The 20,096-nt window shown below is 36.8% G+C and overlaps 1 protein-coding gene across 5 annotated transcripts in view; it reads right to left on the reverse strand.

Annotated features, from left to right (window-relative positions):
- CDKL5 (cyclin dependent kinase like 5) overlaps positions 1-20,096 on the reverse strand; it is a 179,781-nt gene that overhangs the window by 36,921 nt on the left and 122,764 nt on the right. For all 5 annotated transcript variants that reach the window (XM_036270966.1, XM_036270962.1, XM_036270965.1 and 2 more), the window contains exons 5-10: positions 18,581-18,717; positions 14,329-14,449; positions 12,375-12,434; positions 9,431-9,521; positions 5,805-5,994; positions 191-271 (exon numbers count right to left, since the gene is read on the reverse strand). In XM_036270966.1, the coding sequence (XP_036126859.1) occupies positions 191-271; positions 5,805-5,994; positions 9,431-9,521; positions 12,375-12,434; positions 14,329-14,449; positions 18,581-18,717 (680 nt within the window). The remainder of the gene's footprint in view (positions 1-190; positions 272-5,804; positions 5,995-9,430; positions 9,522-12,374; positions 12,435-14,328; positions 14,450-18,580; positions 18,718-20,096) is intronic.

Here is a 20,096-nt window from a genome sequence, read left to right on the forward strand (position 1 = left end):
CAATTCCAGACACTGCTACAATTTTAAATAATTTCCATGCCTTTTAACATGATAAGTCCCCCGTTATTCACCATTATACACCTATTAACACAACATTTAATTCGTAAAAGCAGACTATGGTCACAATTAAGACACAAGAGAACCCACAAACCAAAAAACATTTCATACAGACAATATCAACTTGTCCCACCTTCATTAAGTCGAGCAAAACACTGTTTAAAATTCCCAGATATCGTCTCTCCAGTGATTGAGGATGGTTAACAGCTGGAAACTGGAAGAACAACATGACAGGGTGTTAGCACAGGGGGAAGGGTATGCGTGTGCACGCACTATCATTACTAAAGAAGGTAGTAGCCGAACAGAAGTTATTCCCCTAGTGCCAACTGAAGTCAAATTTATTTCATATGGATATTATTTTTGGTGTCTATGTATTTGAGGTATAGATGAATAGAATTGGGTGTTAAATAACAGGAAACCTCACAGGTGGAAGATACTTAAATCTTATCAGACAATACTGAAGCGTGGAAAACAAACCAAAATATAAAAATTTGAAACTTTATTTATACAGTATTGTCTGCTTATATAGAGAATTCAGTTATAACACAGTTTATACAGAATTTCTCTGCTCATATAGACAATTCTTGTTTTTCTTATAACAACTCCTGAAAAATTAGAGAAGTAGAAAAAAAAAAAGAGAGAGAGAAAAAGACAGGTCAATTCCTGAAAGGCCACAGAAGTAGAATTAGTGAATTCAAACACACATTCTATTATTGCTTTTATACACTCTTTTAATGACCTGTTTTCAATTCCTTCCTTTATGTAAGTTGAAACAGAAGGCACGCAGGCTTGTAAATTAACAAAAGTATTTTTCGACAGAATGAGGGGGAAGAGGTAAGTCTATTTAGATGTTCTGTCCTTCCCTCTGCCAACTCACATTTCACAATATCTAAGTGAAGGTAAGGTATTAGGGCCCAATTCCATGAACTTCCTCCCAATGGGAGGGCTACTTTGCTTTTAACATAGATTTCCTTTATATCAACGTGAGAACATTTCAAAGTACTTAAATCCCTAAACATGCTAAATGAGTGGATGGGAGGATTGGTTATGACCTCACCCTCATCCCCACAGTGTGCCAGGTAGGACAGGAGAGAGAATATGGGTAAGACCTAAACCCTGCACTCAAGCACTCCTCAGTCAGGTTGGAAAGCAATCAGTACTGCACTATGCAGCTATAAATTCCACTTGGAGCTCACAGAAAGGAGAGACCCAGGTGGTTTGCAGCTGGAGAAGACAGACTGCATAACTAATATTTTAGCTAGGTTTTGAAAGATAAGAAAAATGTGAGGATGGAGAAAAGAAGGACAGCATCTTCTACTTAGAGGAAGTAGAAGCAATGCCATGAGCTCAATTAATACAGACATAAAGGCAATAACCTAACACTGATTTCTGAGGGAAGTGATGCTACATGAAGCATTTTAGCAATTATCATTGTTTTTATTTTCGAAACAAGGAAGGTGATGCTCAGAAAGTTCAAATAACTTGTTCGAGGCAAGTCACACAATGAAAAAGCAGTAGAATTAGCATTTTGCTCCCAAGTCTGTAGTCCAAACCTACACTCTTTCCAAACCAAGGCACCTCTCCTCAGGGAGGTACAGAGGTTTCTTTGGATGTCAGAGCATTAATTATTAGCCCAAAGAGAGAGAGAGATACCTGTCTTGCTGTGATAAAAGACTATACTGGCCCTGGCCGGTTTGGCTCAGCGGTTAGAGCGTCGGCCTGCGGTCCAGAGAGACCCGGGTTCGGTTCCCGCTAAGGGCATGTACCTCGGTTGCGGTTTGTCCCCGGCCCTGGTCGGTCGTGCGGGTGGCAGCCACTTGATGTGTTCCTTTCACATCGATGTTTCTCTCTCTCTCTGTTCCTCTCTCTCCCTCCCACTCTACCTGAACATCTAGTTCAGTAGGCCTTCTTTCCTTTCCTTCCCTTTCCTTTCTTTTCCCTTTCCCTTCTTTTCTTTTCTTACCCCTCCCTCCTTTCCTTCCTCGGTCAATGCCTTCTTACCAAGCACTTACTATGTGGTCTGGCCATCCTACATAAAACATTTAAACTTCACAACAACCCCATCAGGTGGAACTTCTGTTATCATCATTTCACACAGCAAGGAATAAGAGGCACAAGAAACTTGCCTAGGGCCATTCGAGTAGTAAATAAGGAGCCAGGCGTTGAACCCCACAGTATAACTCTAGAGTCTATGCCCTATACTATGGGAGAATAATTGTTACTTTTTCAAAATAATGTAAACACCATTAGAGCAACATCTTGTTCATTTTCCAATCTCTACACAACTGAATCAAAATGCAAATAACATAGACTGGTTATTGGTGAGTCCATGTTTCACAGCAGATGCTGGTCACACACCCAATGTGCTTAGCTATCTGTTGCAAACAGTCTCAAGCAAAATGATAAAGACTGTCCCTCAAAAGCTGTTAAACCTCCAAAAAGGTTAAAGCGATTTAGCTGAAACACCACAAACACTTTCAGACTAAAATGTAAAAATATTAAGGTCTATAAAAATCAAAATGTCATGGAAGTAGCAATTTCTCTGAAGGATATTTACAAGCAGTGTCATCATGTACTCTCTAGTAATTTACAGATAATACTGTTCAGTGAGGAAGTCTGTGAACTAAGAGTACCATAGACAAACGAGGAAAAGATAGCCTTCAAGTGGCCTATCTAATCCAAATGCTACTCATTCTTCAATATCCATTTCAAATTTCCACTTCTCTATAAATTGTTGTCTAGTGAATCCAGTGAGCTATGATTTCTAACTTTCCAGAACATTTCACACTCTCATGGCCTCAACCATGAGATGTATTAGAAAACAGTACAATGTAGTAAAGAATGTGGTGGTACTTTATTATAAATCATGCTTGAGTATAAGTTATATTGTTTTCTAATTATTTCACGCACAAATAGTTGAACTCTTCAGCTAGTTTTGTAAGTTATTAAGGCCAGGTACCATGACAGATCTGTTTATACTCTCTTCAGAGAATCTGGCATAGAACCTCTTCAACCAGGCAAAGAACCAGGCAGCCAGCAGGCAAAAGCTTGATGCTCTAGAAGTTAGTGTTAAAATCCTGAAGTCAAATATTCAATCATTTAATACTATTCAACCTAGTAGGCAGTATTCTAGGTGTGCTGTGAATATAATGGTGAACATAATAGTTCACTTCCTCAAGGAATTCATTAGTCCAGTGAGGACACATATTTGCAAAAAGAGACTGCAGTGAATGAGTGCTGCAAGAGAAATGACCAAAGTGCTACAGGAGCACTGAAGGGGAAAGTCATTAATTCCCTTGGAAGAATCTAGAAGGGCTTTAAGGGGATAGGGGTGGGGAGAACATTTGACATGAGTCTGGGGGAGGGCAGAGGAGGAAGAGCTTTCCAGGAAGTGGAGTGAGCATTGGGAGCATAATAGAAATGAAAATACAGCACTATAGAAGCAACATGTCAAGGAAATGGTGAGGAGGTCAATGTGGCTGCAGAGTAGGGGCAAGGGGAGGGGAAAGGGGAGAAGACGAGGTTGGGGGCTAGGAGCAAGGGGTTCTTACTAACACACTAAGGGAGTTTAAACGTAATCAGCAATCCTGCAGGGGCTTTTAAACACAAAGTAGATGAAATTAAATTTGCATTTGAGGGGAGAGGATTCTAAACACAATGTGAAAAGACTGAAGTGAAGAGAGAAAGTTGGAGCGATCAGTTTGGGAGCAGCTGTCAACAGTTCAGGTAACAGGTGTAAGAGTAAAGTAGCATTAGAGATGGAGAGAAGGGAAATATCATTGAACTTGACTGCTGCCAACACAGATTGGTTTAAGCACTCATTCAAATATTTCTTGAGTCCTACTAGATGTACTGGGCTCTGTGTTAGATGCTGGAAATACAGTGATAAAATAGATTTCTGCCCTTGGGGCATTATATTATAGTGGTTAAGAACTAGACAATAATTAACAAGTAAACAAACAAAATAATTACATATAATAAGTGCTATGATGGAGGAAAAAGGGTACTATGGAAGATAATAGAAAGGAGGTGGTAATATGTTGTGGGGTCAGAGAGAGCGGGCATTCTTGGAACTGAGATTTACAAAATGAGAAGGTCACACGAGGGAAGTGTCTTTACTGGAAGGAGGCACAAGTCTCAAATCCATGAAGTTGGATAAACCTTGGAATGCTTATGCAAGTCAAAAACAAAAAAAGAGCCCTGGTCGGTTTGGCTCAGCAGTGGACCAGAGTCCTGGGTTTGATTCTCACTAAGGCACGTACCTCGGTTGCAGTTTGTCCCTGGCCCCGGTTGGGGTTGTGTGGTTGGTAACCAGTCGATGTGTCTCTCTCACATCGATGTTTCTCTCTCTCTCTCTCTTACCCTCCTCTCTCCCTTCTGCTCTATCTGAAGATAAATGCAGAAAATAAAAAAAAAAATAAAAAAAAGAAAGAAAAGCAAGTGTGGTGATAGTGTGGAGAGGGAAGGGAATGGAGAGTGGTATGAGCTGAGGTCAGGGAGCTAGAAGGGCCTGGATCAGGTGTCATAGGCTATGGGAAGAAGTCTGGATATATTCTCAGCAAAACAGAAATTCATGAATTATGAATAACTTTGTCTGAACAGACTTTCCCTTCTGCTAGACTAAAGCTGAGTGAGTCCTACCTATTTTGTCATATCTTTAGCATCTAGTATGACAAATGCTTAATAACTGTTGAGCTCTGTGTACCCTGATTTATGGTCAGGATTTGGCTAATTTTTGACTTATGAAAGCAAAAATAAAAGAAGAGAAACTTGCTGGAGGTAACTCAGATTTGGAAGAGAGAAAAAACAGGAAAGAGATGAGAAACTATTCACTTCTGTTCACTCCTTTCTTTTGCACTCAGGAGTGGGTGCTGTGTTGGAAACGCACGTGTCAGGAGGGGTGCTCTTCAAGGTGAAATTAACTGAGGTCCAGAAAGTCAAAGGAAGAAACAAAGTGCTTCACAAATGTCAAGAAAACATAGTTTGAGAATTATGCACTTAAGAGGAAGAAAAGGAGTGGTAGTAAGCTTATTTTATAGTTCCCACAATGGCTACCACCAACTGGCATGCTGGCCCAAACAGGGTAGTTGATGACTAAAAACGTAGCTTTTGGGGTAGATGGAAGAGAGAAGCAGCCTATAACTGGCCACTTCCATAAGGTGTTTCTGCAAGCTGATTGTCCCTCACTTGGGGAAAGTTTATATTTTAAGACTCATTTTAGTATATTCTTTGAAAAGTTTTATACAACATTACAAGTCTAGAAAAGGCTGCCCAAGACAATATACTAGTCTGAATAGAAGACTTGTTTCACTGTCAACAGATGAACAAGAAATAGCCACTAGAACAGCACCTTTAAATCTGCAAAATGTTAAATATTCATAGTCTTCCTCAAATCATTACAAATATGTTTGCTCAAATAAGCAACAGCCATTTGTACAATTTTATATCTTCAGGAGATGCTTAATATTTTGTATAAAGAAATATTCTGAGATAACCAAAGTTTAGAATATAATAATACCCACACTTTCAAATACTTTGAAAAGTGGGAATGTACAAATTAAAAAATATATAAACAGCTCCCACTTTCATATTCAGACCACTTTATAAGATTCAAAAATAAAATATTATAATGGGGATTATAAACACTGTAATGAGAAAGGGAATAGCTAAGCATTCCATTGTGTAATGAACAGTGATTTAAACACTGCTGTACTGGTTCCATTTTTTGTTTTCACAAAGCCTCTTACCCGGAGCCCATGGAAGCGAGGATTACTGTAGAAGAGCTTCATTTGCTCAGATGGAAGCGGTCCTAGCACCTTCTGAATAGTGAAAAGTTGGTCAATTTCGCTTTCTCCAGGGAATAATGGCTGTCCATCACTAAGCTCTCCAAGAATACAACCCACTGACCACATATCTACAGATTTTCCATAGGGAGCTCTGAAAAGCAAATGGAGAGATTATCTTGGCAATTGAAGAAATACATTTTAATAATTTCCAAATTATTTGGAACAGATTGATGATTTAAAACACATTAATGTATTTAAGGAATTAAAAAGTGCCATGTGGAAAAAAGGGAGGCTAAAAAAAGGAATTATGGATATCCAAGTCAATAAATCTATGCTAATAAAACCATCAGTTTAGTAACAATTTAGACAGCATACACTAAGTTGAAATCTATTCACATCTGTGTGTATTTTGAACACGAATGGCTTAATAAACCTTAATATAGTGCACATGCCTGATAACACCTCACTTGGGGAATGAAATGCTCCCAAGAAATTTAAGTTCTAGGTCAGTGATTTTCAACTCATGGCACACACAAACTAACTACTACAATTCTGCAACACACCAAAAAATATATTTTTTTGCCGATCTTACAACACAATATTTATACTTTTAAAAAAATATATTTTATTGATTTTTTTAGAGAGGAAGAAAGAGACTGAAACATCGATCAGCTGCCTCCTTTACACCTCTCACTGGGGATCGAGCCTGCAACCCTGGCATGTGCCCTGACCAGGAATTGAACCAGGACCTCTCAGTCCATGGGATAACACTCAATCCACTGAGCCACACTGGCCCGGCACGATAAGTATAACTTTGACTGATTTACAATAATAATAATAACAACAACAACAACAACTTATGCTTTTTGCTCCAAAGTAACTTTTTAAAAAAATCAGATGCCTATACTTGTATATAATGATTTCTTGTATCAAGAATTAACCAATCAGACGCAACCTTATTATGCAACATGACCAATAAGATGCAACTCTATTATATGACCTGTATATTTATGGTTCAAGACAGAGTATTCACACAGGATGGCTATTATTGTGTTGGCTGTTGTCTTTTTTTATTTGATAAACTAAGGGAAAAGAGTCAGTGCCCCTGACTAAATAGTCAGGTATTGCATGTTTTAAAATTCTCGCGGCTCACCGGTTGAAAATCACTGTTCTAGATAATTATCCTTTAGCTCTCTAAATATCAAAAAGTTACATCTTATCTATTTTTGTAGTTCAGTCTACTAAAATGTACTACTGACTTATGAGTCTTTATTTGACTATAATGGTTGACTTTATTTTTTAAACTTTTTACTTAGTGCAAAAATTATATTTTTATTGTTGACACTATACCGATGTTCCCCCATTTCCACCCTCTTTTCCTACCTCCTCCCAGCCCCCACCCACCTTCTTACACAACAAGCAATGAGTATTATTTAACCTCTGACTGCATGGTCATAATTTCTAATAGCTAAGATTCTGCTAAGCTCTATTGAATTATTTACTTGAATCTATTTGTATTCTATATATGGGGCTTTATGATAGCTATTTCCCTTAAAGTATTTCCCATTACTTAGCAGTTTAACTCTCTTCTAGGATTTGAGTTTACCAGAGGGCTTTAACAGTGTTAACTATAATTAATAAATGAAGGCTATACACAAAAATCTAGGTATTATTAAAACAGCATTATATGTATACCCCAATATCTAATGCCTTAAGTCAAATTTTATATGGCAGGTTAAGTAAGAAACCATCTTTTCTTTAGCTTCAAACATAAATAATCTAAGCTTCAAGAAGGAGAAGTCAAAATAAAATATCTGAAAAAAAAAAGAATACAATTCTAGAATACCATAATAATATAGTAGTAATACAAAACTTTTAACAAATACTCTGAAATTAAAGCACTGTTAACATTGTACAGAATATGTTTCTAGGACAATAAATCAGTGAACAATAAGTCAGTATTTTATTTATCTCATTTCCTTCCCACAAAAACCTAAGAACCATATTAGAAAACTTCATGTAGACTGTCTTTTTGGTAGCTTGCTGGAGAGGGAAGGGTACTGATTTTTTTTTTTATCCTCACCCAAGGACATTTTTCCATTTTTTGTTCAGATAGAGTGGGAAGGAGAGAGAGGAAGAGAGAGAGAGAGAAACATCGACGTGAAAGGGACACATCAAGTGGCTGCCTCCCGCACGACCCAACCAGGGCCAGGGACAAACTGCAACCGAGGTACGTGCCCTTAGTGGGAACCGAACCCGGGTCGCTCTGGACCGCAGGCCGACACTCTAACTGCTGAGCCAAAGTGGCCAGGGCCCAATTTTTCTTTAACATCTACGACAGAGTAAACATGTGCTAGATGGAGAAACTTATGAAAAATCTCCACATACCCAGAAAATCTCCATATACCCACTATGCATAATTTCTGTTCTGTAAACCGGTTTGAATAATTTATACAGCTGGAACTATTTTGAATGTCAAAGACAAAGTTTTGAGAATGTACAGAAATATAAATTCTTAATCTTAACCAAATATCAACTGATATCAATGGAATTTTTACACAAATAATATGGTTCTTCAACTAGTACTTGCAATTATTAATTAGCAATATTCATGTTGAATCAAATAAGCTGGAGTCCCCTTCTACTTCTGGTAGCTTCCAAACCTAACCACAATTTTCTGACAGGTATTATTAGGCAGCAAATAGTCCCTGAAGTTTTGCAATAAGGCTGTCCTCAGAATTATCTTGTTGAGACCATCATGAGTCCTTCTACCACACTTGAATCCTCAGGTGAGGTTCTATGAATGATCTAATTTATTCACATTTCTTCTTTGGCAAACACTGTTTAGTAAATCTAAATTACAATCTCCCTCAAAAGAAAATGTACTATGCATCCCATTTGAGTCCAGACAGAGGGATACGAAGAAACAGGCAAAAACAACCTCTGTGGACATCCACGTTCGTACTGCAAAAGATTATTAACAAAGATGACAGCAGTTAACTCCTCCGATTTCCACACATCTCCCACTTTGTAATGTGACCCTGCCACTCCTCCCATCAAGAGCTGGAGTTTATTTTTCCATCCCTGGAATCAGAACTTGGCCATATAATATGCTTTGGCCAATGAGGCAAAAGACATGCAAACAGAGGCTTGAAAACAACTTTTGGTTTGGGGCTTGTCCTAATGCTGCAGGGAGTTCTGTTATCACACAAAGAAACTTGGACTAGCCTACTAGAGGATGAGTCCCCATGGGATGGAGATGCTCGGTCCCAGCTAAGGCCCCATAAACCAACCACCTCCAGATGACCTGCAGACTGACTATAGATAGCTACATGAGCAACTGTAGTTGAGACTAGCAGAACCATCCAGCTGAACTCGAATTGCTGACCTCCAAATCACTGGCACTTAGAACTGTGAGCAAATAAAATGGTGTTTTGTTTTATGCCATTAAATTTTGGGGTGGTTTGTTACACTAGAATAGGTAACTGGTATTTAATTAACTGACATTATTTTCCATAGATGATCCAAGAGCTAATAATAAAGGATCAGCAGATGTGCAAATATTCTATTTGGGGAAGGTAACTCACCCAAGTAAGAGTTCTGGGGACCGATACCACCTGGTGGCCACATATTCTGTATAATTAGCATTGTTGCCTTCTGATAGATTCCGAGCAAAACCTGAAAGATAGCAAAGCCCAAAGGTGTAACTTTGAAAAAGAAATAATAATTTCATGTTGGCCAAATATTTCAGTGCTAGAAATATTTTAAAGGAACATCAAAAGAACATAATGACTAGTATTGATGGGCTGTTCATTAATAGTGTCCTTGCTATTTTAAAAGGTTAGTCCACTGTTCATATGCCAATTAAAAATATGTATTCATTAAATAAAAAAGTCTCCCCCATGCTAAAGAAATCTGTTTTTAAAATCATCACATGCTTTAATAAGCATTCAGAACACATTTTAAAATAGTTTCCCCAATAAATACAAATCTTAGAAACAAAATAAAGTCCCACAAAAGCCAGAAGCCAAAGCTAAATAGTGTGTCACTGCAGTCATTACATTCTGCAATGTGGGACGTTCATGTTACTAGTATATCTACTGTTGCTGTCAGCTCTAGCCATTATATAAACAAGTAACGGCTGGCAATAATGGAAACAAAGCTGGCCTAAATTATGTTTATCTCCTAAAGTGACTGAGAACCATATTAGAGGCATCTTAATTACCTTATAGACTCTATTACTATTCCCCCCAAAACACTTTCAAGAGGTTTTAGGGTCACAAAATAAACCAGCAGGTAAGTTAATTATCCATCTAACTCACCAAAAGTAATATGGATTCATTGTGAACAGTGATAGAAAACTAGAACATTAAAATTATGGTATCAGTTTTGAAAAGTAGAAAATAGTATTTCTTAAAATGGAACAGTGAAATATAAAAACCACAGCAAAACAAAAACAAAAAACCAAAAAACAAAACCCTAACTTCAGTTAATCAATACTTCTTTGTAAAACATATTTTGAAGAAATATTCATATTTTTAAATGGGGTTCTTCCAGCTAAACAAAGAAACTACAAACTCGGGGAGGGAAAGCAATCGGGAAGTCTTCATAGGGGATGCCCAGGGCAGTGGTGCTGCCATGAAGAACTTCCGGCCCATAAAAAAATGTTTTTTTCTACAAATGATGCTAGACCAGAAATACTCTTTTCCTATTACTAACCATTCTACAGGCATCTTTTGTAACTTGCTTTACAAATTTCAGTTACTCTAGAGTTTAAACAGATCACCAACTCCATAGTTCATGGATGCACAGTAAAGGTTCTATGAAGCGCACAGTCTCAGTACTTGGTGGTTATTACAATTATGGATAGGAAGTAAAAAAACAGATATTATTCCTGAAAATCATAATGCTAAGGAAATGCTAAAAATGCCATGATCAAAATCTTTTAAATACAGTGTTCAGTATTTTCTTTTTATTCTCCTAAGCTCTTCTAATGATGATTAGGATACAGCAGGACTCTTCTCTGAAATCTTCCTTATCATAAAGTATGAAGAAAATTAAGTTCTGTAAAACATTTTTCTCAAGCAAGCAGGTTCAAAATATTCAAATTCTTTAAAAACACTAGGTAAAAACAGCTACACATGCTTCCAATTGCTACAGTAGACAAAGTCAGTCATTCTAAAGTGAATTCTTGGAATGTTTTCATGTCTCACTTATGCACTCCATCTCCCAAGTACTCATCTAACTTTTATTTACAGAAAGAAATGTCTTCTCATTTATATGTAGAGGTTTACATTGTATGTGATTTTATTTGAATATCTGAAAAAATAACATTTAAAAAAGTCAAGTTATTTTTCAACATATGGATTAGACAAAAGTACAATTTACAAAAGTGACTCATGACAATACCTTATATTTTTAAAACTTTTCTGAATTAGTTCAATTTAAATGTTTAATAGTGTTTAATACATGGGAAATAGCATACAATTTTCTACTAGAAGAGACTACAACTCAAAAACTTCCTTATACACTCAACCAGGAGCTGGAGTATCACACATCAATCACTAATATCATTCACTGAACATTTAAAGAGAATATCAGAATTGTTCTAAAAATGTCTTTTGATCTTACAGATACATAACTTTTGCATTTACACTACACACACGTGTATTTACATAGGCATATTTTCAGTGTTTATAATTATGCCTCCAACAATTTCTACCAACATTTAAAATAGTTTTTAAAAATTTTAATCCTACTCAAACCGGAAGGCCACAGTGGTATTTCCTAGAGAACTCCCTTTCAGGGGTCATTAACTGCCGGACTTATGAATATATGCACATGCATGTATTTGCGTTGAATTCTCATTAAATAACTACTGCATGATGAATTTTTAAAAACAGTAGACAACACTATGTAAACCAAAGGGAGAGTAGTATTCTTCCTCCAATCAATTTTTCAACATACAACCAAATAGAATGTTCCTCTGCTACTTTAAGTCAAAACATAAAAAAAAAAAAAAATCTTTTAATATGCTTGTAAAAACTACCTACGTGTTATATTAATTTTGTATAATGGTCCCCCCTTATCATAGGGATTATATTCCAAGACCAACCAACCCCCCAGTGGGTGCCTGAAACCACAGATAATACCGAACCTGTATGTGCTGTTTTTTCCCTATATATCCATACCTTTTCACTTAAAATAAGCATTTTACAGCTTTTCTTGCACTTTGGGGCCATTATTAAGTAAAAAAAGGGTTACTTGAACACAAGCACTGGTGTACTGAGACAGTCAATCTGATAACTGAGACAGACACTGTGATTCACATCCCAGGCGAGATAGAGCAGGAAAGTGTGATTTCATCACGCTACTCAGAATAACTTAAACTTATGAATTTGTTATTTCTGGAATTTTCCATTTAATATTTTCAGACCTCAGCTGACTGTGGGTAACTGAAACCACAGAAAGTGAAACTGCAGATAAGGGAGGACTACTGTCCTTAAAGGGCTCAATTTCTTTTCAACTTACCGAAGTCACACAGTTTCAAAACATCATTGTGGCTGATTAACAGATTTTCTGGCTTGATATCTGAAGCATCAAGATTAAAAAACAATTATTAAAAAAAACGTCCCCCGTACTGCTGATTGACACCATTAGATCACTATAACAGCACCTAACTAGAAATATCCAGAGTGGTCTGAATAGAAACCTGTGGCAGTGAAAAGCAGAGTAATACATTTTATGCTGGTACATAAACGTTTCAATTAATTTCTTTTTGAGGAGCATGCAGACTACAATTTCAAATTTCAAAAATATTTTCCCCTTATATCTTAAGGGCATTAAATGCATTTCTGAAAGGAATTTAAGAATGATTGATTCCAAGCTACCACATTTTAAGGAACTATTTTTACTTTATAGAACACTAATAATACAAATTTTCAGAGACAGAATATGAAATGTTTACACTTACAAGATACCTTATAAGCACACATAAGAGCAAGTAACCTAGTATTATATTTACTGGAGGGAAAAAATACATACAGGGTACATTTTCTATGTAATTTCTATATTTATGTGTATCTTTAGCTTTTCTATGTGGTTAACATTAAAAATCTCTAATGCTAAAGCTATATTAAATGAGTCAAGATTTCTCATTTTTTCACGGATCTTTTGAAGATGTGGTGGGAGTTGAGTAGAAATACACAGAAAATGCAGTTTAATTCCCCCCTTGGGAGGCGCCTCACAACTGCATTTTTGGAGTACTTATTATCTATATCATATGGTAGAGGTGGAAATGGAGAAAGGGAAGGGGTAGAAATGAACTTTGTAGAGTTCAGCATCATGGCTTCTATTGCTAATTCCCAGCCATTGATTTACTACACACTTACTAAATTACTGTTATCACCATGGAAATGCAGCTAAATCAGTTCCTTATTAACGCCCTCAAACTGTATAGTATAGACTGGTATTTTACCCTAGACACTAGATTTCCAGCTAACTTTGAGATCTATCCATGCTACCCTTGATAAGGTAACGGCTATGAAAGTCAAATACAAGAGAAATATCAACTATCTCTTTCTAGAAATAATAGTTGGCAGTCTAAACAAGGTATTCTTCAAGTAAGACTATCTTTAAAGTGGTACCTTTGTGTCTCTATATAGGTTAACTAAATATAGCATTCTCTTATTTGATCATTCAAAGACAAACATATTTTAGCTTCATTACTGTACCAATTTGCATCCCATTATTGTATAACTGGAATGTAAGAGAGATTATCAGAAGATAAATGGTGTAGAGTTAAAGATGGTGCTGAGAAAGTAATTTCCTTTTTATTGCTATAAACAATGCACCTCATGGCAATAAAAGACAAAATAAAACAGTTTATGGAAGTATAATCATGGCCTTTATGTCAGGTTGATCATGCATGCAACCTGCAACAATGGGTACTTTTCAGTAACAGGTAGGGAAAATTAGGAGGTGAAAATACACATGGAGATCTTGGTCTCCAAGGGAATGAGCAATGACTGTCAAGGCAGTGGTAGTGGGGTTGGGAGATGGTGTCAATGACTTAGGGGACTATCTCTAAAGCCTCATTTGGGGTTTGTTTCACATTACCTGGTCTACCTGCAGGACCAAAGGCAATGGAGAGGGTCTCTCTCCCTACCCAGTAAGCTCCAGAGTTCACATCTGTTGAGTTCTTTATAACATTAGGTGTTTCTATACTTGAGAGTGAATATGGCTTTACAAACAGAGATCTCACCATAATATCCAAGTAAATTTGCTATCCACCCTTTTTGTAATATAAAAGGAAACTTGGAAGGCAAACGATGCCTCGTATCCTGTACTTTCAAAATGTATTTAATTTAAATGGAATGCCATGTCTATGGAAATATAATTATGAGAGCACTATGTGAAATTTTTTATTGTTAACTTTATTTGATGTTTTCTTTAATATTTTCTATTTCAAAAATTCCATACTTACCCCTATGAACGATATCATTCTTATGGCACCAGTGAATAGCTTTGATCAGCTGATAGATATAACTTTTTACTTTTTCAGGTGGAACTCCATTTGGCATTTCTTCCAGCAATTCAAGCATATTCTAAAAATTAAATAGGGAGCCATTAATCTCTAAAATTATGTAGGCCCATAAGCCATGTATTAACAATTTAAAAAAGCATCTTGGATGATAATTCATCCAATACACAGCCTGCACTTTTAAATTGTTTTGCTTTTCATCTATAACCTTTTTCATATTGAAGTAGGATGTTGTATTAAATCAAGGTTCTTTTTAAAGAGAATTTCCTACTCCCCAGTGCTGTCCCAAATAATAACCCTGTGTACTTTTCACTCTCCTTAAAACCTTTCTGGCATCATGTTAGTAGTTTTCAAAGGAAAGGCAATACAAAGTAGAGATAAGACAATGTAATATATAAATTGGGGTGGGGGGAGTCATTTAAACAGTTCATTGTGCATCTTTAAATACAACTCTGCAATAAAACCAAGCCTTGAAAATATTTCTGGTAGACCTGGAAAATATTCTTAAAAGAAACAATCCCTAAGATTAGCAGTGATCAATACAATCAGTATAAAAATTAAAACAGGCTAGAAAAGGTTGCTGAAATAAAAATTCAGACTCTAAACAAATCAATATTGAAAAATGTCAGCCTGGAGTGGCCATTCTAAAATTCATGGAAATTTTTTTTTTTAAGTACAAACTCCACTTAACCAGTCTTACTGAATTTCCAGATTAACTAAATATTCTCCATTCTCTAGGTAAAGCACAAGACAAAGGCCCACAGAACCATTCGAGTTTACTGTCTGTAGATGACCAGGACAACAGTTCTCAAACCATGCAGAGGGCCCATGGAGTCAAAACTATAGTCATAATAACACTCGGCCTTTTTCATTTTGAGGGCATTTACACTTATGGCACAAGGCAACAATGGATAAATTGGTGGCACTTTAGTATGAATCAAGACTTTGGATTCTTCAATGCCACACCCTTGCAGTTAAAATAAAAACAAACCAGTTTTAGTTAAGGATGTCTTTGATGAAGCAGTAAAAATTATGACTTTTATTAAATTTCATTTCTTGAGTACATGTTTTTAGGAATCTACATGATGAAATGAGGAATATACATAAAGTATTTCTTGCTGCTGCACATCAAAGTATGACGTTTGTCTTGAGGAAGAGTACATGGGCAATGGCATTGCAAACTGAACAAGCCAATTCTCTTGTGGAACACCATTTTTTACTTGAAAGAATGACTGACATACATGTATTTATGTTAATAGTATTGTTATTTAAATGACTTAACTGTTTTTATATTGTTCAGTTTTGACTTCTAATCTGAGAAATAGTAATAGATAAAACTCGCATAAATGAAAAGCTTTTAAGATTCCCAATAACATTTAGAAATGTAAAGCAGTCCTGAGACCAAAAAGTTAGAAGGCTGCTGCTCTCATACATGACAACTTTGTTCTCACCAGCAAGTGGTATACATACAGTCAGTTTTTTTGTTTTTTTGGTTTTTTTTGTATGTGCCCCTAGTGGGAACCGAACCCGGGACTCTCTGGTCCGCAGGCCAATGCTTCAACCGCTGAGCCAAACTGGCCAGGGCTACATATAGTCAGTTTTTGTTTACAACATAGCCATACCTATTTATAACAGATGCACTTGTTATTTTATAACTAAATATCACATAAACCAATGAAATGATGTTTTTAAAAAAGAGTTACTGTTTGTAAGAAAATTACATTTCATGCTCTGGAAAGGACTAATAAAGGAAAGCCACCAAACATACTGCCCTCTTATCAAATGTGAGTATAATAATCACAAAACACTGGCAAAGATGGTGAGGGGGGGTGATCAGGACTCTGCACTGACGTTGCTTTGTGATGCTTTTAAGCTTTTGCCTCATTTTAAAGAAGCTGGCACGGGATATCACAGTTGATGCATTATGGGTATGATATATGCAAGAAAGACCCATCAGAACACCAATCAGAAGATCAGTACTCAAAAGGCCTTGACCCTACCTCTGAAGAATGGTAAATCTGTATTTATTTGTTTTAAGTTAAAATAAAATGTTTAAAGTATGTATACACTATTTTTTAAATGATTCTCCACTTGAATTACCTTTTTCAATTAACAAATGCATAGGAGCTCCCAAATGCACAAGAGGAATAAAAGGACTTTGTAATAGAGAAAATCAATTGTCTAATTTCATATTGGACTCTAAACCCCTCAGTGACAGAGAGGAATCCATTCTTCTCTCATTCCAAAGTAATACAATTTGTAAGTGGATGCATTGGTGCCCAGAATAAGGAGTAGATTTTCCCTCTGCCTTGCAGCTAGTGTGGCCATGCAACTAAGTCCTGGTCAATGGGATGTGATAGCTGGAGTTCTATCTTGACCATGAGGACAAGGGCCACATCTCAGCTCTCAGCGGTGGTAAGCAGAAAGGCAGAAGCAACCTAGGACTCCTACGGTTGTGGAGTTACCATATCAGCGTTGTACTTCCCACCTTTGTATTTGTATGTGAGAAAGAAAGTTCTATTTTGTTTCAGCTCCTGTGATCCTGCATCTGTTACAACCCCCTACCCTTAAAGCATCTTTCTCCTTGCCCTCTTGAGACTTGTTAATCGTTAGGCACTGCCACTGATGGAATGGTATGATGGTCACCTTCCACCGAAAAAAACACAGGGCCAGAGCAAGAATCCCAGACCTGGGGGTCAGAAGACTGGAGTTCTGATAGCAGCTCTGCCTCTTACCAGCAGAGATCTCAGATATGACAGATTATCTGAAACAAAGAGGTGATTTTTCCATTTGTTCCTACTAAACTGTAGTTGTCAATAATCACCATGAGTAGAACAGAAATAAAAAGGATAAACTGAAATACAGATGTCAGAATTTTATTATTTGGCAGTGGAAACTGCAAATGGCATGATTATTTTTGACAACTGAAAAATAATTTAAACAGCATCTGATTTAACAGCAATACTTTTTTTTTTTTAAATCAAAGTTCCGTTTTATTTTGGTGGGAAAGGTCCCTTAAGAAAATACCTAAATCGACACAGAAAAAGAAACCTTGAAACAGATTTTAGAGGGAAAACACTTGTTTAAAATAACAAAGAACTTTGTAATTTTTCAACTTCTGCTTATAATGAAGTTACTATATAGTTTTTTAGTTAGAAAAATAGTTGGTAACGGCTGGATTAATTTGAAAGCTACTGGTTACTGGTCAGCCATCTCGGCAGCACTGCTTTCTGTTTCCTGATGATGATGATGGTGGTGGTGATACTCTGTCCTTTATGCCATAGAATGCACCTGGGGATTGATCTAAAGCAAGCATAAACCTCTCCAGTCTTAATCTTTAGATAATAACACAGAAACTCAGCAGAGCCACCTATTCAATGATCAAGGAAACCTTCAAAGGTGTGTCTGGCTCTAGTTTATTTTCCTCTTGTTAAGGTACTAATTTAAGTTCTTGACAATAACCAACTGCTGTAGGGTCAGCTGCTGTCCAAGAAAATCATAGGCATAGAGGATGGATTACTGCAGCGTACATTTGTTCTTAGGTCCCATCATTAAAAATGTTCCTAACAGTTAAGAATTTGTAAAAAGTATACTAAAGCAAGTGCACAGACAACTCGAACAATGTGTGATTTTCTTATTTTCTCCCATGTTTCAAATTCCTTTACCTGTGGTCTCATCTACCTCCTCAAGCCTCACCTTATGCCTCCTGGCACACCTGCTTCCCTCAAATATAGCCAAAGCACTGGCAATTCACAAAAGGCTGCTTTATGAGCCCACCCTCTCACCAACATAGGTCTGATTCAGACACCCATCCTATGCTTATGAGTTATCTTACACGTACCTCTACCTGTACTATCACTGCCCATTTATTTGTATCTCCCTCAGAGGCCTCGCTTAGGTTTAATTAAAATAAACCAAGTCTAAAAATTACTTGATGAACAGAGATTCTCAGACTGCAGAAGCCAAATCAACACACTGTTTAAACTCAAGATTATATCTATAGTTAAATTGTATAAAATCTGTCAATATATTTCAAGACTTCTCTAGTGATTATGAGTAATGTTTTCTATTTTGAAAGTCCTCAGATTATGAGAACAGGGACAAGTCATACTAGATAATAATACTCCCTTGAATGGTGTCAGAAACAACCCTAAATAAAAGAATCAGGCAAATCTCCACAGCATCAGTGACTTACTTTTTCAACATACTCAAAAACCAAGTATAATTTCCCCCTCCGACGAAAGGCTTCTTTCAGTTCCACAATGTTTTCCTGTTTGAGAGTACGAAGCATTTTAAGCTCTCGTAAAGTCGTTTCCTTGACTTCTTCATTTTCTAGAATGCAAACAACGGTGAATAGGGTAAAATTAAAGCTTTCAAACTACTGTTCAAAAAAAATTCTAAGAACAATGAAAACATACTAATTTCATATTCCACTCTGAATACTTCTGCGTAAGTCCAAGGATGACATTATTAAATACCATCTTTTCTTTCTTCTTTCTTTCTTTCTTTTTTTTTTTTAAATAATATCTTTTCTTGTTCAAAGTATCAAGAATAAGATACTTAAAGAAAAGACTTACTTGACCAGCACGAACATACTGTTCGGCTTGGATTTTCTTAACTTCCGTATTGTACAGTGTGTATGTAAAACACAGAGTTTCAGGTACCATATATGAATCCACTGTCAGTTTAACTCTAACACTGCATCTGAGGAAGGAGTTTAAAAGGGTAAAAAGGAATCAACTGAATCACTGTGCAGAGGAGCCTCTGCGCAGCGTCTGTAGCAGTTGATGTTCCTAAGTTTGGCCTGAAGCTTTGGCTTAAAAAAGCATTTTATTCCTCAGGCTGCATGTGAGTCACCTCAGTGAGCAAAGGCCAAGTGCCAGGCACAGTCAAATTGCAGGGAATTCTAAGCATGTCTGATCTTCTCTCAGAACAGCAGCTGCTGTAGGTTCCTGCCGTCCTCCTGTGGTATGTCCATCTGTCCATCCCAGATGGTGTAGCTGTACTAGAGTGGAGAACTTAAGCTGAAGCAACATTCCGTTCCATATCATCAATGTCACTCATGATAACCCTCACAGACATGGAGGAAGGACAAAAGTCACATTAACTCTAATGGACTCATGAACAGGGAAGTGGGGAAGGTAATATTTGGCTTTAAATGAGTTTTTATGATTTAGCCAAGAAATTCTAACTGCCATGTTTATGTATGTATACATAAGGATATAAGTTCATAATTCTTTATCTGCAATTCCAAGAACCCAAATATCAGTCTAAACACTGAACACTTTTTCTAAATTTATGGCAAATCTCTTTAAAGGCAAAACTTGGCCCTGGCCGGTTTGGCTCAGAGGTTAGTGGCAGGCCGCAGACCAATGAGTCACGGGTTTGATTCCAGTCAAGGACACGTACCTCGGTTGCAATTCGTCCCCAGCCCTGGTTGGGGTTGTGCGGGAGGCAGCCACTCGATGTGTCCCTTTCATGTCGATGTTTTTCTCTCTCTCCCTCCCACTCTATCTGAACAAAAATGTAAAAATGTCCTCGGGTGAGGATAAAAAATAAATAAAGGCAAAACCTGAACTGACACGAGACCATTTATAGTCTTTGTGTATGCATCCCACTCAGTATGAATATTCTTATGCCGTGCTTTAAAAACAGTACCTGATTACAGGGTGCTAAAGTAACATGACATATTTTTATTCTAAAATCCAAAA

The sequence above is a fragment of the Molossus molossus genome, unplaced genomic scaffold (genome assembly GCF_014108415.1).
Source record: "Molossus molossus isolate mMolMol1 unplaced genomic scaffold, mMolMol1.p scaffold_m16_p_2, whole genome shotgun sequence".
Lineage (NCBI taxonomy): Eukaryota > Metazoa > Chordata > Mammalia > Chiroptera > Molossidae > Molossus > Molossus molossus.